We start from the raw sequence: 25,656 nt of genomic DNA on the forward strand, positions 1-25,656 counted from the left end.
ATTAATTCATTTGTATTTTTATAATTAATCGTTCTCGTCACGATATGGCTGCAATATTGCCGATGTGACGTTAAATATTCACTCACTCACTCACTCACTCACTCACTCACTCACTCACTCACTCACTCACTCACTCACTCACTCACTCACTCACTCACTCACTCACTCACTCACTCACTCACTCACTCACTCACTCACTCACTCACTCACTCAAGCCCAAGTCCATGGCAGTTGAAGGAAGCTGCAACGTTAGGGCAAGAGCATTTTTTCTTTAACATGCATATGCAACAGTTCACCTAAAGGTTATCTTCGTATGGTCAAGAGTTTTATTGTCCCCCGCTTATACGACTTATATTAGTGTGTGAATTCTATTTTTAGTGGTTTTTGTGACAAGTTTGGAATTGGGGGTTGTGCTCTTTACTAGAGCAAAACTTTAAAACCTTTCATTATTTCTTCACTACTTTTGACACATGTATAGGTCTGGTAGTGTACTGGTGCCTTTTGGTGATTTAGGATTTCTGAATAAATTTTGCGTTTCCATGGCAACAATTTCGACGGAGACTGAATTTGGTGATAGTGCTCTATTTGGATCAGAACTGTAAAACCATACAATACTCTGCTTCCACTCTGCCATGTGCAAATCAAAACATTTGACATGCTGTAATCAGTACTAGTGGGTATAATCATGGAAAGTATTTTGCCATTGCTAGGGATATTGATGCCTTTGCCATCTTGTTTTTCCCATGTTGAAGTGTCTTTGCCAACCCTTCAAGTTCTTCATGCCTGTCAAACGTTGTGTTTCTTGGGGGAAGGTTTTATTGCACATCACACATACTCTAATTGACGAACATTTTTCAATGGTCCCATAGTTTAACTTAAAACAAATATCTCCAGTCTCAATGTACAATATAATTTATTCAACACAACATTATGTTGTTCAAAAAGAAATTACTATTCTGCTTGACTTAAAGGGGAAGTGTGCGCGAAAACATGATGTTTATTTTTATGCAAAACAAAATTATTCAACATCAGTGTTTGAAATGTATATTTGTCTTACAATAAAAGAATAATCCTCAACATACATGCTGAAATGTTATGCACTATGAGGCCTTTCTGTGCTGAATTAAACAGTCCAGAGTTACCGCCTTAAATTATGACGTAATTACTCGACAAATGAGCAAATAAACGAATAAAAATAAATAAATAATAGTTACCTCTAATATCTGTACTCTTTGGACTATACCACCCCTTGGCCCTTGATATTTACTAGTGGTTTTACTGTTCTTCGTCAACAGGGTTTTAGTTTCTTGCATTCATTCATTTTCACAATTATTACTTGACAATGTTCTCGTCACGATATGGCTGCAATATTGCCCATAAATATGAACGAACTCACCCACTCACCCTGACAAACTTATGACACAATAGTACAGGTGCAAGAAAAGAGGGATTTTTTCAGCAAACCTACACTTTCAATTGCAAACATTTGGTGAGTTGGAGAGTCAGTGACAGTTAGGGTTGTAAGATTTAAAAAGAGCATCTATATTAGTTCAGTTCTGTACACATTCGTTACGGACAGAGTTATGCAAGTGCCTGGGACCCCGAAACAGTTCCTTATATCCGCCAGTTCATTATAAACGTGCTCGTTATAAGCGTATCATACAGACTTAAATCTTTTAAGTTTCTTGCTTCTCATCATTAAATCCTGGGTTGTTAATTCCGGATTTGGATTCGTTATTCTCTACATGAGATGATCCGTATTCAAGAATATGTCCCGATTCACTGAGGGGTAACTTTTCCTTGCAGGAACTGACGTCCCCATCCCCAGACGCTGGTATCACTATTTCCTCTTTCTTTTCGGAGGCTGCTTCCTAGGAAACAAAAAAAACAAAAACAAAAACAAAAAACATAGTGGCCCAATTTAAAAAAAACAAACATATTTAAGACCTTTACAAAGTACGGTAACGATAGGTTTAGGTACAACGGTGTAAAATAAAACAACCAAGTTAAGCAATAAATAATTAAACACACACGGACACACAACTGGCCAACCTGGGGTACAAATTTAATAACACCCTAATCATAAGACGAACTCAGCTGCAACTTCATCACCTTCCAGCTATTTAATCTTTCTATCACAAAACAGGGCTGTTGCGATGTGAGGATGTGAATTCAGTATGCCGTCCCTGGATCAAAGCATGGTATCCTCCAGAAATAACTGGCCGATATACTGTTTTACTGACAAAATACACAGTGTCCATCTGATCACCAGTTTTACTGGCGAAACACATTCTCCCAATCTGATCACCTGTTTTACTGACAAAATATATTGTGTTTATCTAATCACCCATTCTAATGACAGAATGTATTCTGTCCAACCGATTACCCGTTTTACTTACAAAATACATTGTGCCCATCTGGGCAACTGTTTACTGACAAAATACATTCTGTCTGTCTGATAACCTGGTTTACTGACAAAAAGCATTGTGTCCAACTGATCACTTGTTTCGGTGACAAAATACATTCTGTCCATCTGATCACCTATTTTACTGACAAAATATATTCTGTCCATCCGATCACTTGTTTTACTGATAATCACCTGTTCTAGTGACAAAAATACATTCTGACCAACTGATCACCTGTTTTACTGACAAAATGAATTGTGTCCAACTAATCACCTGCTTTAGTAACAAAATACATTGTCCAACATATCACCTCTTTCATTGACACCAGACTCGGTGACCAACTCATCACTTGTTTCACTGACACAATAACAGCGTCCAACCAATCATCATTTGGTCGTATCACTTGGAGGTGTATTTCGAGGTCACCAACTTCAACTAAGTAATCTGACATCAATGATGAATACAAATCCTTGAGCGAACCATCTTGATTGTTTTACTACCCAAACTATTTGAGTTGAACACGCTGAGCAATACCTCTGGGTCTCGGAACTCCTGGTTACAGCGGAGACACCTGCTGGCGGGGCCGGGAAGGCAGCAGATGAGTCGGTCGAAGAAAGGTACCAGGTATTTGGTGTCTACATCACCAATCCTATTCATTCCTGCGAGTATAGGAAGGGAGGGAATGATCCTCGGTGAAATCGACATCGTCAAGGTTCAAAATCATTCAGCATACAATTAAAGGTCACATGCAACGTAAATCACAACTTTACAGATTCTGAAATCAATCATTAAAGTGCCAATTCCACCTACAGAGTTGGACAAAAAAGCAATGAAAAAAATCCACGAGACCGGAGTTCAAGTAGCCCAGGTCGTGTGCAGTAGTCTACTCCCGGTTGTGTACATAACCAAGTAAATAATCTACTCTTTTCATTAACAAAAAACATGCTGATTGTGACAAGCAGACTCTGTCACAGAGGACATTCAATGCCTGGTTTATTATATCTGCATGTCTGTCTCCTAATGACAATATGCAATGCACAATTTCAATTACTGACCTTTACAATTTAAAACAAAATAGCATCTATAGCTTATACGCCATCACCAAATGAACCAGTGACCAATGAAAAGGCTTCGTTACACTTGAATGCACTCACACCGGCTCTGACAGGGTTCGGTATTGCGGCTGCTTCGTACAAAATATTGGTTTTTGGGGTCAATTTGCAATTATTTTTATCAGCAATGCATTTTATATATCTTGAATAAGTGATAACTGTGTGTTATCATTTTCTTTAATTTTTTGGTTGCATGTGACCTTTAAGCAAGTGTAACTTACGTACTAAGAAATCTGAAAAAGAAATTTCAAACGAAAGAGAATATTAAACAGTGAAATCTCAAAGATATGTGTAAGTCCTTAGAACATGTTAACTTCTCATGAACACGCTAATAAACACTGTTATACATGCTCTCTGCAAAATAGTGTTCCACAGGAGATATCGCTTGTGTGAGATCAGACCATATCGCCTAGGAGATATCGCTTTGACAGTAGATTTTGCACAATGCTTTGACAATGCTATGACGTCATGAACTTGATGACGCCACAATGCTGTGACATCGTTGCACTGCAAATCTAATGCCAGTGATGTGTAAAGAGATATACGTTTTCCACTGAATATTCTGTTCCATATATTCTCCCCCTCGTGTCGTTGACAATGGTAAAAACATCCTCGGAAAGACTCAGCTATTTGTTACTGTATCAACTATGTCATGTTGATATATTTGATATCAGTAGACACTTGGGTGAGATTTTCTATATACAAGGATACTGTCAGTGAGATATACTTGCTATGCCGTGGTTTTCCCCAGACAACCGGGTCAAATGCCCAAATTAACCAGACGTACATGAAATAAGGTTACGTGATTGGACGTGTGTTTGTCTTCTCAGATAGTTTGGAACAAGAGCGGGGATCTCCATATATGTATATGGTAACTGACCTGTTATAGCGCTCACGATGAGTCCAACAAGGACCACTGTGGTTGCTCCGATTGACGGGTACCACAGGTAGGATACTGTATACAAGGCTGAGACACCAGTGCTGGAACATGATGGAGAAGAGATGAGGTGACATCACTGTGCACAGAGCCTAGATACACATACTGAGTGAGTTAGTGAGTTTACTTTTACGTTGCACTCAGCAATATTACAGCTATATGGCGGCGGTCTGTAAATAATCAAGTCTGGACCTGACAACCCATGAGTCCAACAAGGACCACTGTGGTTGCTCCGATTGACGGGTACCACAGGTAGGATACTGTATACAAGGCTGAGACACCAGTGCTGGAACATGATGGAGAAGAGATGAGGTGACATCACTGTGCACAGAGCCTAGATACACATACTGAGTGAGTTAGTGAGTTTACTTTTACGTTGCACTCAGCAATACTACAGCTATATGGCGGCGGTCTGTAAATAATCAAGTCTGGACCTGACAACCCAGTGATCAACAACATGAGCATCGATCTGCGCAATTCGGAACTGATGACGTGTGTCAACCAAGTCAGCAAGCCTGACCACCCGATCCCGTTAGTCACACGGACAAGACAAAACGCCAAGCGAGACCCACTGATAGGTTGATCCAGTAAATTTATTTTCAGTCTATTTTTTGGTTCATGATAGTTTTACAATCATATTTTAGTCAACACGTTTTCACAGCGCTTTCTAAAAAGTTTCCCAACTGGTCAAAATGTTGATGAAATACACAGAACATCGGTTTGAGCTTTAATACACTCATGTTGTTGATCACCGGATTGTCTGGTCCAGACTCTTTTGTTTACTGACCGCTTCCACATAGCTGGGACATTAATGAGTGCGGTGTAAAACAAAACTCACTCACTCACTCTCTTATTATTTATCGAGGTTATCTAATCTCAGTCTCTCATCAACTACAAGTGGATACGGACAAAAAGAATTGAACTCAGAGCTCAATAACTTATATAGTACATAATGAAAATGTGTCATTTAGACTAAGTTTGAGTTTGGTCATAGGTGTGTTGACAACAATGCTACTATGTCACTCACTACTCGACGTCAGCTGTCACAATAGAGGACATTGTTGTTGTCATAGCGTCGGTTGTGTTGGGGACGCTGCAGTTGTTCGTAGGAAACTCAAGGTTACTTGGCGCTCCTACAATAGTGTAGGCTCCTATGCTGATCCATAAGGGGAATGCCAGCCCCAAAATACCGCCGACCACTGCACCCTGCAAAAGACAATGTAGCATGAACAAGAATCCCGCCGACCACTGCACCCTGCAAAAGACAATGTAGCATGAACAAGAATACCACAGAGTGCTGCTACCTGCAGACGACAATGATTAATGTAGCATAAACAATAATACCACTGAGTACTGTTGTCTGTGGAAGACAATATTAATGTAGCATAAACAATAATACCACTGAGTACTGTTGTCCGTGGAAGACAATATAGCATAAACAAGACTATCTCAGACCATCGTTCACTGTGGAAGGCAATATCGCATAAACAAAAATACCGACTACCACTGCATCATGTAGAAGCCAATATATAAATAGGAATATCACAGGCCACCGCACTCTGTGGAAGAATGCAACCGACCACTGCTCCCTGTGAAAGGCAATGTAAGATGCACAAGAATACGGCTGACCACTGCACCATGTGGATGACAATAATTATAAATAAACTGTTCATTCATTCTTTAATTGGGAATATTTTACAAACTATACCAATATGTGATAAAGTAATCAAGGTAGATACGTAGTGTGTAGAGAGATAGGGCAGAATCACTTGAAAGTAGACGCAGAATAAAGTGACACAGAATAGTGGTTCTGAAGCAACTGTGATTAAGAGTAAAGCAGTCTAAATGGGTAATGAGACTGCCTTCTCCTCGCTGTTTTCGTAGTCATCATCATTGAGCAGGTAGTTTTAAAATGTCAGCTATGCTGGATTTTCAACTTACAATCCAGTTGGCCCATGGGAAGAAAGCGCCCAAAGCAAACATTCCCAGCAGAGGCCCGGCGGCAGCCCCAGTGAAGCTCATTGACGCCTTAAGGAAAACATAAAGGACATTTCTCATTCCCTGATTTGTTCATCAAATCGTTGGAAAATTATATTCTGAAATATCATTAAATATGGTTAAATACTTGGCAATATCAGCATTTTAACGAACTGGCAATGTCTTATCAATGCGTTTACTTTGAGTTGTTAATATCAAATTCATATTCATTGTCGAGAATTTTCCATCTCACCTGTAACACTGTTCCTCCTAAATTCATTACCATAAAAGATATCCCGACACCAGCGCCACCATAAAACAATACTGGAAGACAAAGTATTATTTGGTTTTGTTGTTAGGTACGCGAGTTTTTCAAGACAGACGAACAGGAGTAATGTTCGTGGGTGTCCTTACGATTACAGGTATCAATAACCAGCCATCATTTCATTAGTCTAGTAGTACAGGTAATGGCTCACCTGGCCGCAGAGGGTTATTTCTGGCCAATTCAGCCGCCACTGGTGTTTTTAAAATGGCGTCTTTTGCTCTGCACTATCACTGGATGTCCCCTATACCTGCATTTTTTATATACTCTTTATGCAATTTTAGTTGTTCTTAGCCATAATAGGCAGCGTTTATGATATTGATGGGGTCTACCTCCTGCTATGTATTCATAGTGAGTGAGTGACTTTAGTTTTACACCGCACTCAGCAATATTCCAGCTATATGATGGCGGTCGGTAAATAAACGAGTTTGCACCAGATAATCTAGTGATCAACAACATAACATGTGTCAAAAATGATAAAATGAGTGATAAAATGTCACGTGACCTGAAACTAGCAATATGTAAATGTCAATATTGCGTTAATGTGAATGAAACTAGCCATTCTATAACACCATATATGTATTTATATCATGCACATATCAGAAGGTTTGATAGTCCCTCATGCACTTCAATTATGTGTACTCAATACGATATAACTCATACCAACCCAGGAATTTTGTAACAAGTGTTTTCTGCCCCTCGGACAGTTTTTGCCCGATGACCGGGTTCAGGAAGTCTTCCCAGGTCACAGCAGCCAGGGCGTTAAGACCAGAGGACGTGGAGCTGCAAGGAGATACAAGATTAGTCTATGGCATATGGTGATGTTTGTGGGTTCATGTGAATGCAAGAATACGTCATGGCGGATGGTGATGTTATTCAGGTTAAGTTGGAGGCAAGATTACTCCATTGAAGATGGAGATGTTTGTGGGGTAGGGTAGATGCACGCTTACGTCATGGCGGATGGTGATGTTATTCAGGTTAAGTTGGAGGCAAGATTACTCCATTGAAGATGGAGATGTTTGTGGGGTAGGGTAGATGCACGCTTACGTCATGGCGGATGGTGATGTTATTCAGGTTAAGTTGGAGGCAAGATTACTCCATTGAAGATGGAGATGTTTGTAGGGTAGGGTAGATGCACGCTTACGTCATGGCGGATGGTGATGTTATTCAGGTTAAGTTGGAGGCAAGATTACTCCATTGAAGATGGAGATGTTTGTGGGGTAGGGTAGATGCACGCTTACGTCATGGCGGATGGTGATGTTATTCAGGTTAAGTTGGAGGCAAGATTACTCCATTGAAGATGGAGATGTTTGTGGGGTAGGGTAGATGCACGCTTACGTCATGGCGGATGGTGATGTTATTCAGGTTAAGTTGGAGGCAAGATTACTCCATTGAAGATGGAGATGTTTGTAGGGTAGGGTAGATGCACGCTTACGTCATGGCGGATGGTGATGTTATTCAGGTTAAGTTGGAGGCAAGATTACTCCATTGAAGATGGAGATGTTTGTGGGGTAGGGTAGATGCACGCTTACGTCATGGCGGATGGTGATGTTATTCAGGTTAAGTTGGAGGCAAGATTACTCCATTGAAGATGGAGATGTTTGTGGGGTAGGGTAGATGCACGCTTACGTCATGGCGGATGGTGATGTTATTCAGGTTAAGTTGGAGGCAAGATTACTCCATTGAAGATGGAGATGTTTGTAGGGTAGGGTAGATGCACGCTTACGTCATGGCGGATGGTGATGTTATTCAGGTTAAGTTGGAGGCAAGATTACTCCATTGAAGATGGAGATGTTTGTGGGGTAGGGTAGATGCACGCTTACGTCATGGCGGATGGTGATGTTATTCAGGTTAAGTTGGAGGCAAGATTACTCCATTGAAGATGGAGATGTTTGTGGGGTAGGGTAGATGCACGCTTACGTCATGGCGGATGGTGATGTTATTCAGGTTAAGTTGGAGGCAAGATTACTCCATTGAAGATGGAGATGTTTGTAGGGTAGGGTAGATGCACGCTTACGTCATGGCGGATGGTGATGTTATTCAGGTTAAGTTGGAGGCAAGATTACTCCATTGAAGATGGAGATGTTTGTGGGGTAGGGTAGATGCACGCTTACGTCATGGCGGATGGTGATGTTATTCAGGTTAAGTTGGAGGCAAGATTACTCCATTGAAGATGGAGATGTTTGTGGGGTAGGGTAGATGCACGCTTACGTCATGGCGGATGGTGATGTTTGTTGGGATGTACGGACAGGTGTCCACATAACATTTACAAAGCAGGTGTGGGTAAATGTCAATATGAGGAAATGTCATGTGGGGAATTGTTCTGATGGGCAAATGTCCTCGTTTGTCGGTTAGGGTAGATGCAACATTACTTCCTGGATAATGGTGACTCCAGTACACAATAAGTACGAAGGTACAACCTGTGCCATTAGTTGTTGCATTAGAAATGTTTACCCCTTAAATGAGTTCTACCAGATCGGTCAGCCATACTAAACAGAACCTTAGAACTGAGTACTTCTCACCAGAGAACTTCTCCACAGTGAACAGTTCCTGCCCGAGTGCGCCATTAAACTGAACATTTCCTATCTGAGTGTTCCATTATACTGACTATATCTTACCTGGGTGCCCCTCAAAACTGATTAGTTTCTACCTGGGGTCCACTAAACAGTTCCTAGCTGCTGGCTTCACTAAACGGATTAGTTTCTACCTGGGGATCCACTAAACAGTTCCTAGCCGAGGGCTTCACTAAACTGATTAGTTTCTACCTGGGTGTCCACTAAACAGTTCCTAGCTGAGGGCTTTATTAAACGGATTAGTTTCTACCTGGGGGTCCACTAAACAGTTTCTAGCTGCTGGCTTCACTAAACGGATTAGTTTCTACCTTGGGGTCCACTAAACAGTTCCTAGCTGCTGGCTTCACTAAACTGATTAGTTTCCACCTGGGGGTCCACTAAACAGTTCCTAGCTGCTGGCTTCACTAAACTGATTAGTTTCTACCTGGGGGTCCACTAAACAGTTCCTAACTGCTGGCTTCACTAAACTGATTAGTTTCTACCTGGGGGTCCACTAAACAGTTCCTAGCTGCTGGCTTCACTAAACTGATTAGTTTCTACCTGGGGGTCCACTAAACAGTTCCTAACTGCTGGCTTCACTAAACTGATTAGTTTCTACCTGGGGGTCCACTAAACAGATCCTAGCAGAGGGCTTCACTAAACTGATTAGTTTCTACCTGGGGGTCCACTAAACAGTTTCTAGCTGTTGGCTTTACTAAACTGATTAGTTTCTACCTGGGGTCCACTAAACAGTTCCTAGCCGAGGGATTCACTAAGCTGGTTAGTTCCTACCTGAGTTCTGCGCTAAACTTAACAGTCCTTACTTATAAAGAACAGATCTTACCTGAGTGCTCCACTAAAGAGACAAGAGACAAACAATCCTGGGAGACCAGGGTACCCCAGCACGTCCATCACAAAGTAAGGTATCAGCTAGAAGGAAAATGGTGAGTGAGATTTTACACCGTTCCAGTGGTATTAAGGAAACAAGACTTCGTGGGACAGCAGAGTTTTATGTATGATCCTGTAAGGTTTGAGCTACTAGGTGATGGCCACAGAACAGGACTAACATGAATATTCTCTTGTAATCTGCATGGGAAACAAACGGCTACCTTTTAGTCCATGTGCTCTATGAAAATAGACATATTATCTAAATGGTCGCGTCAGTCCTTTCAAGCCAAATGAAACATTTCCAAATAGTTTTGTTGTATATTCTTACAATGATAACCATTCTATCAGTTCTCACCTGGTTTGAGTTTCTGATGTATTTTGCAGACAGTGGGTCACATCCCAGTTTTGCGTAATGGGCGAAGATGATGATCCCCGCAAAACAGACGATGGTCAATAGAAATAAGACACCCACTACATTCAGCATCACAGACCTGCAGTAAAGGTTGTTTAGTCAGCGATCTGATATAACGCTACGGTTTCAGGTATATGGAGGGCACCTTCTTATCTATTGTATAACAAAACGTATCTGTTGTTTTTCTGTTGTTTTTTTTCAGCTGAGGTGTTTTTTTGTGGAAGAGGAAAGAGTTTTGTCACTACTATTTGAACAAGGGGGAGGTCTACGGCCTTTGTACGCTTGTGTTAACGAAATCTGTTTCCATGGTAATGCTTTCCGTGAACATCTGGTGTAATTCACGTCAATGTCATCACTAAATGCCATTCTATACTAAAAACGTATCTGTTTGAACAGTGTGTTCTCTGCAGTTGACGCTCTGTAAAGGTTACTGTAAGTTCCCACACCCCCTAGTATGGTGATCTACCTTCACTTGTTGGGAATAGCCAGTGTTTACATGGTATTACCTATTTTTTCTCTTTATAAAGCTACATGCTAGCTAGTTTTAAGTCTTTTTTTGTCATACTCTAGTTATTTTACAGTACGTCCATGACTAATTAACTACTTATGTGTATTGTGTATTGACATGTTTCGTCACTATCTGGGTGCAATATTGCTGCTGTGACGCTAAAGTTCACCTCACTCACTCACTCACTCACTTACTCACTGTAAAGGTTACGGGCGTCCAGTGTGCGTATTTGTAATTGTTTGATCGGTATTCTCGAGGTCTGTAACTCAGCGATTAAGCATACAACTTCATGGATTACAGCTTCATGTTAATTAAGGTGTTGACTCATAAATATCTATCAAGACTTTTCTCTTGATAACAACTTCTTGTGCATTTCATAGAGCAATGTTTCGGTGTAAGTTGTTTCACCGTTATCAATTTAAATAGCTATTTCATCTTGATTACGGTGTAAAAATGTACAATTAGTTGATATCCAGAAAGTTGTATGCATCATTACGTATTTGTAAATGTTGAAGAGAGTTTGTTTTGAACACCTGTATTTGGGGACGGGAACAGGCTACATGTTGCCCCATTTGTTTGCTGAATCTTTTGCCTACGACAAAATGTCAATTGCTTGTGATATTTAATTATTTTTTTATTGATTAATCTTTAAAGGTTCCACCGATTTGGTTGGTTGGTGGTTTGACGCCGCTCTCAACAATATGGTGGCGGTCTGTAATTAATCGAGTCTGGACCGGACAATTCAGTGATCAGCATCATGAACATCAATCTCCGCAGCTAGGATACGATGACATATGTCAGCAAGTCAGCACATCTGACCACCCGATCCCGTTAGTCGCCTCTTACGACAAGATGACCAGTTCTAACCCGAATCTGCATATGGGTTGTTATACAGAGCGTGCAAGTACTTTTGTACATTCTGGCTGCCATATACACCGTTCACTGTGCATCACTGCATCTTACATTTTTGCCTTCTGGAGTGTTGGCAGGGAACAGTAACGCTGAACACTGGCCTGGTTAACCCCGAAGGTCGCTGTCCATGATACCATACTACCAACGACTAGTGACCAGAATGTTTGGCGGACAGTTGGATCTGGGTCAAAGCTGAAACATACATGTTATAGTGGGTGAACAGATTGCCAATAATGTCATGTCAATGTTAACGAAGAGTGAGTGAGTATTATTTTACGCCACTTTTAGCAATATTCCAGCAATATCACGCCAGGATATACGGACACACACGCACGCAGGCTTACGAGCATGATCTGGATTCTACTAAACCAACAGTTCACGAGCGAAATTTCGTACGTACTCAAAGAAAGTTATTCTTCCCCATTCTTCGTTTATTCTCCAGACTTCTTCCATGCCTCCAACCACGATGGATCCCTGGAATGATGTATAGATATTTTACTATGCACACGATGAACGCTACCTTTAATGTCTACCAATCTAGTTATTTTGGGCTCGTTTTAAACGTGAGAACCATGGATTATAAATGCGGTGGCCATTAATGTTCCAATTCCAAGGATTCAACCCAGTATCTTATTTTTATCGTTAATATATTGCATCTGTATTCTTGGACCAACCAATGTACACCTTTGAACTTAAGTTCCACAGAACAGACGGGTGAGTAACGTTTGCTTCCTCCACCACTTACCATAAATTATAGACCTTATACCAATTTAAAGATTGTCAGTGTGTCCAAACAGCTGAAACAAGGTTGTCATTTGATATCTCCCTGACCAGGAATCGTCAGCAAATGTCCTAACTTTATTTGGCAAAAAAGAAGGTACAGATGATTTAATGTTCCCGGTGTATGTATTCCTCGCTCAAACGCCGCATTTTCTGCTCCCCTATTTAATGAATTTAACTCGATAACCGTTTGTGCAATTTAATCTCCCTGGTTCAGCATATGTAAAGTAGCGAGAAGCTGAACTTTACTGCACTATTACTGTTTTCAACAACGCTAATCTACTGGTAGTAAAACGAACTCAAACGGACCTATATCAATTATGTGATATTATGTTTATATATCGATGTAATATTTTGATAATGAAATAATGCTAATATTTTTTTTATATTGTAAACTAATATTTTTTTCTGCAGTCATACCTGAATGACTATTGCTAGTAGTCCGGCAAACATCACCACAGATTGAAACATGTCTGTCCACACAACTGCTTTCATTCCACCCTATAATGAGAAGACATGAGACAACCATGACCAAAGAATAAAAGTATATGTGCATATTATCTAGTAAAAAGTAGCGGATTACCAATAGCAACAACAAGTAATTTAGCAAGTTGCACTGCCGGAAAAAATATCAACAAATTGTAAACAGATTGATTTGATGGTAATTGAACAGCTGGTTGATATATTGTATCTGTAAATCAACTCCATTTTGATAAAGTGATAGTCCATCGTCTACGTGATGGACTCAATCAACTATTCAATCATCATCCAATCATCGTTGAGGATATACATTAAAACGCCGCTCGATGCAATAGACAGGACTTTTGTTATCAAAGTATGCTTCGTGGCCAATTCCTACACCGCGCCATACAGGTGAACGTGCTAGAAGCGTTAACGTCAGTAAGTGACGTTCCAAGGACCATGAAGTGCAGCCGTCGGACTGTGTATGAGTAACAGACTCGACTGCAACAAACTGGCATCACTGCTGGTCGCCCAAGGCAAGGTAGGCGAGGACCGTCACAATTGTGTAACGTCACCTCATTAATCGTTTTTGACGGCTTCAGGAACTAGAAATGAGCTGTTTGTTGGTCTATTGACGGCACAAACTATCTGAAACTGGCTGTGGGTTGCTCACCCTTGTGTTCGACGACCATATCGCGTAACCTTTTTGACGCCATCACATGAACGTCGGGGTTTGCGACGTCATCGACGACAATTCTCAGGGAGACTGGAATCGAGTTGTTTTCAGCGATGAATCAAGATTTACCCTCAGATTCGCTGATGGTAGGATGAGGGCATGGGTCTGTGTGATTGCACGTTCCTGATTTCTGCGGCTGGGTCTTTTACCGCGACCAGGTGCTAGACCCCGAATTTATTCCATTTGTGGCAGCACATGACCCAGGCCTGTACTTTCCACATGACAATGCCAGAACCCGTACAGCCATCCTGACATGTAATTACCTGTAGAAAGCAGGAATCAACTTTTTGGAATGGCCGTCAAGGTCACCTGATCTCACTCCAATCGAGCACACCTCTTGGTAGACGTTTGTGCTTTCTCGGGAACCAACCCCAGCATTTAAAGGATCCTGGTGCTGCTTTGCAAGAACCATATCACCGACTCTCCAATAAAGTGTTTACACACATCAGACAGTCCATGGGGAGGCGCTGTTCGGCAGTTGTGAACGCACGAGGTTGCTATACACGCTACTGAATGTTGGAAACATCAGATTTAATTTCTTGACGTGAATTGACACTTTGTCAACGCCGTTTATTGATTTATTCTGTAACCACATGGAATCGAATTTTGGCATTGTGATTATTCTCATTTCATCCCACTGAGCTGAACAAATAAATGACAACCTCTATACCACATACTTACGTCCTTTCTTTTGAAATACTATATAATTACTAAAGGTTCTAGTTTGACTCAGTGTATTTCCTATATGCGGATCAATTAAAACTGTTCTACATGTGAGACGATATGAGATGTATAATGTCTCACGATGCGCTCGCATTGAAGTGTATGATTCCAAAGGCGCACGTACAGCCAGCCTTCTTTCATTGTCAAACCTATGCATACGGTGGCTATATTAGCAAGCAAAACCTCAAGTCTCTAACCCGAACCGACCATCAGCGCATCGAAGCATGACAAAGGGAAGTAACAGAGCACAATGCGACGCTTGAGACAGCCAACTGTTTTGGGTTTTTTTATGATAATTGAACCATTTGTATCAGAATTGCCTCCACTGTCGTATTCACAACTATTATTGAGTGTGTTGTACCCACCAGTGAGGTATAGAAAGTTGACACCAGACCCACAATGATGATGCTAGCCCACGTCGGAAACCCGGTGACTGAAACACATACAATAAGTTCAGACATTCATCGCACGTACCTTGTCTTCGTGCAAGTCAAAACATTGATTACATAACAGTCTCGTTTCATTTAACTGGTGTTTTCTATAATTTGTATTATGATTGATTAAGTCATAGTTATTACTGGGCCACAATGTTTAGAGTTTTGAATGATACTTATTATGTGTCACATTTCGTATCACGGTAATAGTATTTTAACAGCACGCCTATCAAGGTAGCGTTTTAGAGTTGCCTCCCTTTACATGCTCTTCTGTACATGAGTATGTTTTTCGACTGTTGGTCAATACAAGGCCGAACGAGAAAGTTCTAAGTTAATGGCGGTGTGGTGGCACAGTCCTCGAAGGTTCAAGAATCTGTGACTGTATATACAAGGACGATTGTTGCATTGACGGCACACACACACGGACACACTCGGAGTTATACTGGAGTTGTGTTCATTATTCGGCCCTCATACATCGGTCTGCCTCTTCGTCAACGAAATCCTACATTCAAGACCCCGCTCTCTGAGTAACATTTAGTAGAACTCTTTCTCACTGAAAACCGAGACTTTGGTGAGTGCTTATTATATTCCGTGACCCATTACTTTATGTTTGACTCAGTTGCATTGTACTAGAAATCTGTTTTGTGAGTCCTTGTATCTTGCTTCTGTCTGCTGAATACAAAGCATTGTATATCTTAGACTTCTCCCTGTTATATTTTGCTGGTTCTGAAGGAATGTTTTCTCACAGGAAATCATCAACCGTAACACTGGATGTATAGATATTAATCAGTATGGTTTGATGCGTCTAAGCACATGTAACTTGCAACACTGCGCTAATCCTTGCAAGCCTGTCGTACACCGAGCTCTGGCAAAAAAGGGAAACCTGGAAATCACGAAAATCTCAAAACGAGGCTCTGTCGTTAGTATGATTTACCGATCTGGTACGGAACTGATATTATATTAATCCCACTGTGCGTTGCAGAACTCCACTAAATAGGAACATAAAGCACATAACAGGTGTAACCAGTTAGCCAGATTGTGAATCGGTTTACAACTTCATCAGACAGTGGCAGGCTGTGATTTCTTCGCTGAGTTATGTTGCCGAAGCCTCGAAATAAAATAAAGAAATACGGTGATATTAAGTTTAAAATCAAAATTCATTTGTAAAGACCATTTTCTTATGAGCCAAGGAATTGTAATTTACTGTAAACAAAGTTTTATGTGTATTGTATATTTTCACTTTCACAAAATTCGGATCGTCTGTAAAAGTTTAACGAGACTCATGCTTCGGTATGTGTGTGGGGTTGGTGGGGTAGCCTAGTGCTTAAAGTGTTCGCTCCTCATGCCGAAGACCCGGGTTCGATTCCCCACGTAGGTCCTGCAACTGTTGATCTGTGGAAAGAGTTGTGATAAAGATATGTTTTTGTCACAGCGTGAGTGAGCTGGGCTTTACGTATATACGCCGCTTGTAGCAATACTCCAGCTACATCACGGTAGGAGACACCAGAAATGGCTTCACATTGTACCCATGTGAGGAATCGAGCCCGGGTCTTCGACGTGACGAGCTGAGGGTGAAACATCTCCCGCCCCTGTCTGCCTCAGATGTCCGACATGTCTGTGACATGTGGTTCTTCGAGATGTTCGATATCGGTAAACTGAATTCATAGTATCGGTTGCATATGCATATATCGAAACATTCCGTTACAAGGCGTTACCAGTACATGTAATAACAAATGTGAGAGACCTTGTGGACTTTTAAAAGGCTTTATCTGTTTATTATATCTACATACCCGCTTCTAAGGCCGTTGATGGTGCGAACGATGCAACTCCCATATACAGCACCTGAAAGTGTCAGGATTGTGAATGATTTACTGCAGAAACGCTGTTTTTAATGGGTATAAATACACAAAGCGAAACGTACTCACTCACGCACCCACTCACCCACCCCAACTCACTTACTTACTCACATTCACATATCTATTCACCCAAACAAGCACACACCCATTCAAGTGACTCAACACACAAACGCATCCATTCACTCAGTATTCCATTCACTTATGAACGAACGAACACACAAATTCACTCACTCACCCAAACAACCACTCACCCATTCATTCACTAACGCACTCAGTCAATCCACTCACCGACCCACTCAACCACTCACCAGCTGCACTATCATGATACTTGTCCCTGTCAGCTTTGCAGCACGGGAGTCGAAGCGCTTCTCAAGATACTGAAACAACACAAGTAGTCTCAATGTGTAGGTGTGTGCACCCATGTGTCTGATATTACTGCAGAATACTACCACTGAAGCAACACGTCTCCTGCATGGTGGTTGGCTCCTACTACGCTCTATGGGAAGTATGCTTTAGAGTCTCCCCATAGTATATGCGAGTGTTAAATGTGTCTGTATGCAGGATGTGTGTCCTCTACAGGTGTGTGTCTGCAGGATATGTGTCTGCTATATCTGTTTCCCTGCAGGATAAGTGTCTGCTTCATGTTTCTACCTGCAGGGTATGTGTGTGCTACAGCTGTGTATCTGCAGGATATGTGTCTACGTCATGTTTCTACCCGCAGGATATATATGTGCTACAACTGTGTATCTGCAGGATGTTTGTTTGCTACATGTTTTGCCTGCAGGATATGTGTGTGCTACAGATGTCTGTCTGCAGGATGTGTGTTTGCTACATGTTTTTGCCTGCAGGGTGTATGTCTGTTATACCGTTGTCTTGCAGATGCGTGTATGCTGCGTGATCATGTCTGCAGGGTATGTCTGTGTTACAGAAATCTGTCTGTTACACGGAATTAACTATCTTACATATAATTATACAAAAATACAATAAAGGCATACCAGCCCGACACAACATGATCCTCGCAACATTCCCCCACTGATCGTAGTGCAGATTTAGTGTATATCCGAAACAAACACCCCGGTCAGGAAGGTCAGTTCTGTACGTGTATATCACCGAAGGTAGACTATACTTGTATAAATCACTGTGTCCCTCCTCATACTGTCTTCTCGTAAATCCCTGCCACACTTCAAAATCACGGTAAGAGCAGTCGGTGGAGATATACACAGTATATCAGTATATCGCGTATCACCCAGGTAATATACATGACAAAAGCCAGGTCATCAAGTATCTCGTACACAACAAACAATGACAACAATGGCATCAAGTCAGGGTAAAAGATATGCCGGAACCACTGGTACGATGTTATCCAGAGCTAGATATTAACTCACTCACTCACTCTGTGTAGAATACTGAAAATTATATGCACACTTCCCTCGATCGCTCCTCATGTGTGCCATTAGCCACAAACACAGTTAGTATGGGTGAGTGAGTGAGTTTGTTTTTACGCCGCTTTTAGCAATATTCCACCAATATTACGGCGGGGGACACCAGAGATGGACTTCACACACTGTACCCATGTGGAGAATCGAACCCGGGTTTTCGGCGTGACGAGCGAACGCTTTTACCACTAGGTTACCCCACCGCCCCTTAGTATGGGTATCAGTGAGCCTTATTGCTTATTATCAGTCACTTACAGTCCGTTATTGCAGAGTGGTTCCCTTACTGTTAGGTGTTTCCCGATATCCTGAACGTGTTGTCTCGATGTTCAAGCTATCATTTGTTGACTTAGTTTTCAACAGCAAAACTGCTGTCTGCTGTCATAATAAGGGTTGACGTTTGTATTAGTGCACCCTGTGTGAGAGGGTTACCGGGTGGACGGTCCCTACTCAACCCCACTGATATGTTTGGAAAAGGACATACGCTCTTCCTAACATTCCTGATGCGCATTTGTACAGGGTGGACACCCTAGTTGACATTCTGTGATTCTATGCAGAGTTCTCACTCTCCCAAACATTCCCTGATATAGTTTCGTACAATGCCGTCACCCTAGTTGACATTCTGTCATTGAATTCCCACTCCAGTTAACGCCCACTGCATTAGTTTCGTGCAATGTAGGCACATTCTCACACCGGCTGACACTCACTGCATTAGTTTCGTACACGGTGAGCACCCTGTGATTTAGTTTGGTACAGGCTTCTTGCTCTGGCTGTCACTACCTGATATAGTTTCGGACAGTGTGAACAGTTTAGCTGAACGTCTGTGATTTAGTTTCTCAGAGATTTGTTGCTCCAGTTCTCTGTCTATGTCTTTCGAGTTCTCGCGCCCTCTGATACCCCCTATAGTTCCGATAGGTGTCTAAATGGGAGACCTAATAAGCCTTCGAATTCGTTCAGTCGGTACGGGTGAAGACTCCATCAAACAGTCTATTAATTAAGTTTAACTTAGTATTTGTCATTTTCTCTGTTGGTCGACATGCATACTTTGAACCTGTTCACAATATCGTTTGTTGATTACGAGTGGTATTACATGTATTTGATGTTCTCTTTGGATTAGAATAGTACAAGGTGGACACCCAGCTAACCCTCTCTGTATTAGCTTGATGCAGGATGAACGCCCCAGCTAACATCCGCTTGTAACCAGTGTTGGTACAATAGCTTAAATTCCACGTGTAGTTTGAATGGAGATGGACATCCTAGCTAAAGCTTCCTGTTTCAGCTAACATTGCCTGGTTTGGGTACTGCAGCTTCCTGTTTCAGCTAACATTGCCTGGTTTGGGTACTGCAGCTTCCTGTTTCAGCTAACATTGCCTGGTTTGGGTACTGCAGCTTCCTGTTTCAGCTAACATTGCCTGGTTTGGGTACTGCAGCTTCCTGTTTCAGCTAACATTGCCTGGTTTGGGTACTGCAGCTTCCTGTTTCAGCTAACATTGCCTGGTTTGGGTACTGCAGCTTCCTGTTTCAGCCAACATTGCCAGGTTTGGGTACTGCAGCTTCCTGTTTCAGCTAACATTGCCTGGTTTGGGTACTACAGCTTCCTGTTTCAGCCAACATTGCCTCGTTTGGGTACTACAGCTTCCTGTTTCAGCTAACATTGCCTGGTTTGGGTACTGCAGCTTCCTGTTTCAGCTAACATTGCCAGGTTTGGGTACTGCAGCTTCTTGTTTCAGCTAACATTGCCTGGTTTGGGTACTACAGCTTCTTGTTTCAGCCAACATTGCCAGGTTTGGGTACTACAGATTCCTGTTTCAGCTAACATTGCCTGGTTTGGGTACTGCAGCTTCCTGTCTCAGCTAACATTGCCTGGTTTGGGTACTGCAGCTTCCTGTTTCAGCTAACATTGCCTGGTTTGGGTACTGCAACTTCCTGTTTCAGCTAACATTGCCAGGTTTGGGTACTGCAGCTTCCTGTTTCAGCTAACATTGCCTGGTTTGGGTACTGCAGCTTCCTGTTTCAGCTAACATTGCCAGGTTTGGGTACTGCAGCTTCCTGTTTCAGCTAACATTGCCAGGTTTGGGTACTGCAGCTTCCTGTTTCAGCTAACATTGCCTGGTTTGGGTACTGCAGCTTCCTGTTTCAGCTAACATTGCCTGGTTTGGGTACTGCAGCTTCCTGTTTCAGCTAACATTGCCTGGTTTGGGTACTGCAGCTTCCTGTTTCAGCTAACATTGCCTGGTTTGGGTACTGCAGCTTCCTGTTTCAGCTAACATTGCCAGGTTTGGGTACTGCAGCTTCCTGTTTCAGCTAACATTGCCAGGTTTGGGTACTGCAGCTTCCTGTTTCAGCTAACATTGCCTGGTTTGGGTACTGCAGCTTCCTGTTTCAGCTAACATTGCCAGGTTTGGGTACTGCAGCTTCCTGTTTCAGCTAACATTGCCTGGTTTGGGTACTGCAGCTTCCTGTTTCAGCTAACATTGCCTGGTTTGGGTACTGCAGCTTCCTGTTTCAGCTAACATTGCCTGGTTTGGGTACTGCAGCTTCCTGTTTCAGCTAACATTGCCTGGTTTGGGTACTGCAGCTTCCTGTTTCAGCCAACATTGCCAGGTTTGGGTACTACAGCTTCCTGTTTCAGCTAACATTGCCTGGTTTGGGTACTGCAGCTTCCTGTTTCAGCTAACATTGCCTGGTTTTGTACTGCAGCTTCCTGTTTCAGCTAACATTGCCTGGTTTGGGTACTACAGCTTCCTGTTTAAATATCTAGTATGGGATAAGTGTGAGTGATTTTAGCTTTACGCCGCACTCAGCAATATTTCAGCTACATGGCGGCGGTCTGTAAATAATCGAGTCTGGACAAGACAGTCCTGTGATCAACAGCACGAGCATCGATCTGTGCAATTGGGAGCCGATGACGTATGTCAACCAAGTCAGCCAACCTGACCACCCGATCCCGTTAATCGCCTCTTACGACAAGCTGAAGGGTTGCTGAAGGCCTATTCTACCCCGGACCTTCACGGCTACTATGGAATAACAGTATGATCCTACCATGCATAACGCATTCATAACAACCTATTACGAAAGTAAGGTATCAAACACTTCGCGACACATATAAGGTGAGTTGGTGAGTTGGTGACGTACTTACCAAGAATGTGCTTGTCAGTTTCAGGGGGTACAGCATGGGAACAAACAACAACACAGACATCACACAGCCTAACATGTTGCCGACCACCTGCATATAAAACTGGGTGCCCTGCGTGTACATCTCGGCAGGGAAACCGAGGATGAATATGGCGGACATGAAGGAGAGCAGCAACGACATCGCAACAGGTATAACGCTCATTTCCCCGGAAGCCATCAGAAATTCGTCGGTTGAATTTTTGTTCCTTGATCTGATGGCGTAGTAAATTCCTATCGCAGCTGACAGTAGCAGCATCAGCCCAAACACCACGTAGTCCCACACACCAAGATAGGCTGTCGCCATATTTGGAGACTTTACACCTATATCGGGTGTATTCTCTGCTTCGAAATTTTGTGAAGACGTCTCAGTCAACGCTCATTGTAGAAATATTGCGAAATGTTGTTTCAAGATCTTGGGGCAACTCCCAAGTAACGTGCCGGGCAAAAGAGAGTATGCACTTCAAAGTTGGGTGCAACGAATTTCTAATGATAAACGTTATTAAAACTTTACTGTGCTAAAAACAGTCTCAAAAACACAGCAAATGTAAGGTCCAAAGGCATTGCTATCATACCAGGTTAAATTACATCCATGTAAAATGACCATTTGTCGCATTTCATTTTAACCACAATATGAACAGATGTATATTATCTTCTGATAGACAGTATACTTGTTTACCTGCCTCATGTCTATTATCTTAAATTGTTACACAGCTTGGCGACATAATAATTCCGAGTGACAACGCACAGTTGTACGTACACATTGAGTGCAATCCACTTACTCTGAAGACATCATCATTACCAGATATTTTGGATAATGCAGCGGAGATTTGTCGTTTTGCTGTTCACACTGTACGTGTTAGTAAATCTTTGAAAGGCATTTAGAAGTGGAAAGCAAAAGAGAGGCCAGATTTATGGATGTCAGGTTCTTTATTGTGGATAACGCAACATTTCGGAGGCGAGGGAGCAAGCATACGCTCCGAAACGTTGTGTTATCCGAAACGATGTGTTATCCGAAACGATGTGTTATCCGAAACGGTGTGTTATCCACAACAAAGACGTTCACATCCATAAATCTGTCTTTTCTGTACGCGTTATATCAAGTAGTAGGGTTATAACGATGCACTGAACTATCTATAGATTGCAGTTCCTTAGTGTCCGGTAATCTATAGTAGACATGCATAACTATAGATGCAAGGTTAGTAACTGACGACGGTTGACAAATGTGCGTCGTAAATACAGGATATTTGGGTGCAGACTTGCAGCTTCATTAGGCTTGTTTCAACTGTTTACATAATCTGAGTTTCACCTTTCTTGTCACTCATTAAAAGAAGCTAAAAACTACTTCAACTTCTTTAGTATTTCTCGCAGACTTTATAAACATGCGGGACATGACTTCAAGCGGGACAACTGATCCAGAAAAATCATATTGCAATACTATTGAATCCTGAATCGTCAGCCCTGTCAAGTAGTATCAGTGAGTGAGTGACTTAGTTTTACGCCGCACTCAGCGATATTCCAGCTACATGACCCCGCCCTGTAAATAATAGATTGTCAAGAGGCAATCTAGTGCTCAGCAGCATGAGCATCGCAACTAGTCATTACAGGTACGATGCCGTGTCTTAATCAAGTCAACGAGCCAGACCACCCCATACCGTCAGTCGCCTCTTATGGCAAGCATGGGTTACTGAAGGTCAATATTCTAGCCCGGACTTTCACGCATCGACCAAGAAGATGTCAGGGTGACTGACTGTGTGTACAACAGCATTACTGTTTAAACCTCTCTCCAGGTGGTCTCTAGTTACAGATTCACGCTGGGAAACAATCGTCAGTTGTGGTCTTCAGAGAATTGTCTGTCATTATTTTTCAGAATATTTCCCATATTTTTTTTCAAACGTTCGCGAATCACCAACAAATAAAACATTCTCTTCTTAAACATGAATCTGTGTACAGTGGAGTCCTGTTTGTTATTTAATTGTTTCACTGTATCACAATGGGTCTGCAGATTTCATTCAGAGACTTCAGATTTTAAGACCTGCAGGCGGCACCTTGCCCTGGCAAATTAAAACACTAGTATTGCAAACACTGAGCGCACTGACTTACATATGCCTTTAGTCCAACAGCATAATGTCTTACAGATGTATTCACTCGAGTGTCTCTGATAATCTACAATGAGCATACTGACACGCTATGTCATCGTCCATCTTGTCGTGGCCTTGTTGCTATGTACACAACAATGTGAAGTCTTCCATTGTGCAGTGATATACTGCAGTCGAACATAAGTCAGTATATGTAACGCGTAAGTATAGAAGTATGGGCTTTGTTTAATTTTGAGCTTGTTTCTACTAGGACTGGACGGGTCCAAACATTTTTACGCGGATACACCTCCGCCTGTTACCCTAACGGGTACCCGGATACCCGTTATGCTAATTCCATCAACTTTGCGAGAAATGGCAGCTAGGAAGATAAAATTTCAGTATTTTCAATATCTTAACTATGTATCATATTAAAAAAGTATCTAAATCATCTAAAGCATCTAAATCTTCGAAGACAATACAACCTTTTAGTAATAAAAGAATAACATAATACATTGTTTAATCTATCGGTTACGCGATGATAACGGATCCGGATATGGAGACGGGTCCAAATCATTATCGTCCTGGGTATCTGGGTTGCCTTTCCCAGCCCTTGGAACTGCAATACAGTGAGTATCATGATCCACGATCTACTCAAGAAGATTCCAAACATAGACATTCACCGAGTTGGCAAGCCAGACCATCCGACCTCATCAGTCGCCATGGCCCGTGAAGATCCGAGGTAGAATAGGTCTCCAGTAAACCATGCTTGCCACAAAGGGTGACTATTCTTGTCGCACGAGACAACTATCGGGATCTGGTCAGGCTAGCAGGCTTGGTTTACACATCGACTCCCAAATGTGCACGTCGATGATCGTGCTATTGATCACTGGAGTGTCTGGTCCACGCTCTGTTATTTACAGACCGCCGCCATGTAGCTGACGTATTGCTGAGCGCGGCGTAAAACTGAACTCCTTCATTCAGATCACTCATCAGTTGCCCCACACACGACACGAAAGGCTCGCTGAGGACAAAGTCTACCTTTTGCCTTCGCTATAGATGCAAACAAAGCGACCCCTTATGTTGTTCTGAGAACACACACAGTGTGTCGAGTGTGCGCATAATTTACACTACAGTAAATACTCGATTCAAGGCTGTGCATACACTGAAAGATCACACACCCCGCGCAGTGACGACATAGGAAAACGGCAATGTCACAGACTAATTTGCTAATCACTTATCTCTTGAGAGTAAACAAGCGCACACATCCATAAATGACAAACTGACCTTACGTAAGCTTAACGGTACGCTGTTCATATTGTTTTACATTGTTATATATAGGTTATCACGCGAGTGTGTTTTGTGATGGTTGATATCCTGCAGTAGGAATAATCATTGTATTTTGCGAGTCTTTGCTCCATAAACCTTTCGAACAAATACTCTACGGTGAATGCTCTCAAAACCGCCGCACCGTTTTCCTAAACACCGGCTCAAATTCTCAGTCCCATCGTTGGCTTGTCCATTTATCATCAGCCCTACAATTCAGCACACTGTCTAAACAGGATCAGTCCCAGTGAGTGCCGGTTTAGACAGCTTCCACTGTATACTGTCATTCGGTCGGGGAATTAATAAGCCAATGAGTATCTTTCTGCGCTTTGTAAACTACACATAATCTGATTATCTGTCATAACCAGGCATGAATTTTCAGGGTTCAGAGAACTGACAGTAACTTAACAACCACCGTCGATCAATATTTAGACTCGTCAACACTGAAAGTTTTAAGAAGTATGTACCATAGATTGAATGGACTGAGCAAGATGTGAGGAATTGTCACATCTCAATGGCCCGTGGAACTCTGGGTAGGAGAGAGGCACAAGTTTGCTTCTTAGTTTTGTTTTTCTTTTTTTCAGTTGGCGTTTCACCGTTCGTGAGTGATGTTGGTTTTAAGCCGCACTCAGCAA

The 25,656-nt window shown here is 42.1% G+C and overlaps 1 protein-coding gene across 1 annotated transcript; it reads right to left on the bottom strand.

Annotated features, from left to right (window-relative positions):
- Positions 1 to 894: 894 nt before the first annotated feature.
- Positions 895 to 22,015, bottom strand: LOC137260013 (sodium-coupled monocarboxylate transporter 1-like). The gene is made up of 16 exons (XM_067797694.1): positions 21,589 to 22,015; positions 17,325 to 17,393; positions 16,951 to 17,002; positions 15,092 to 15,159; positions 13,226 to 13,306; positions 12,426 to 12,499; positions 12,077 to 12,217; positions 10,549 to 10,684; positions 10,150 to 10,235; positions 7,421 to 7,536; positions 6,685 to 6,755; positions 6,396 to 6,482; positions 5,482 to 5,660; positions 4,398 to 4,498; positions 2,940 to 3,064; positions 895 to 1,871 (listed from the first exon to the last, which is right to left on the bottom strand). Exons 1-16 carry the CDS (start codon positions 21,925 to 21,927, stop codon positions 1,677 to 1,679), a joined length of 1,920 nt encoding a protein of 639 aa, XP_067653795.1. The 5' UTR covers positions 21,928 to 22,015; the 3' UTR covers positions 895 to 1,676.
- Between the last annotated feature and the right edge of the window lie 3,641 nt (positions 22,016 to 25,656).

This window comes from Haliotis asinina, chromosome 13 (assembly GCF_037392515.1).
Source record: "Haliotis asinina isolate JCU_RB_2024 chromosome 13, JCU_Hal_asi_v2, whole genome shotgun sequence".
In the NCBI taxonomy this organism is placed as follows: domain Eukaryota; kingdom Metazoa; phylum Mollusca; class Gastropoda; order Lepetellida; family Haliotidae; genus Haliotis; species Haliotis asinina.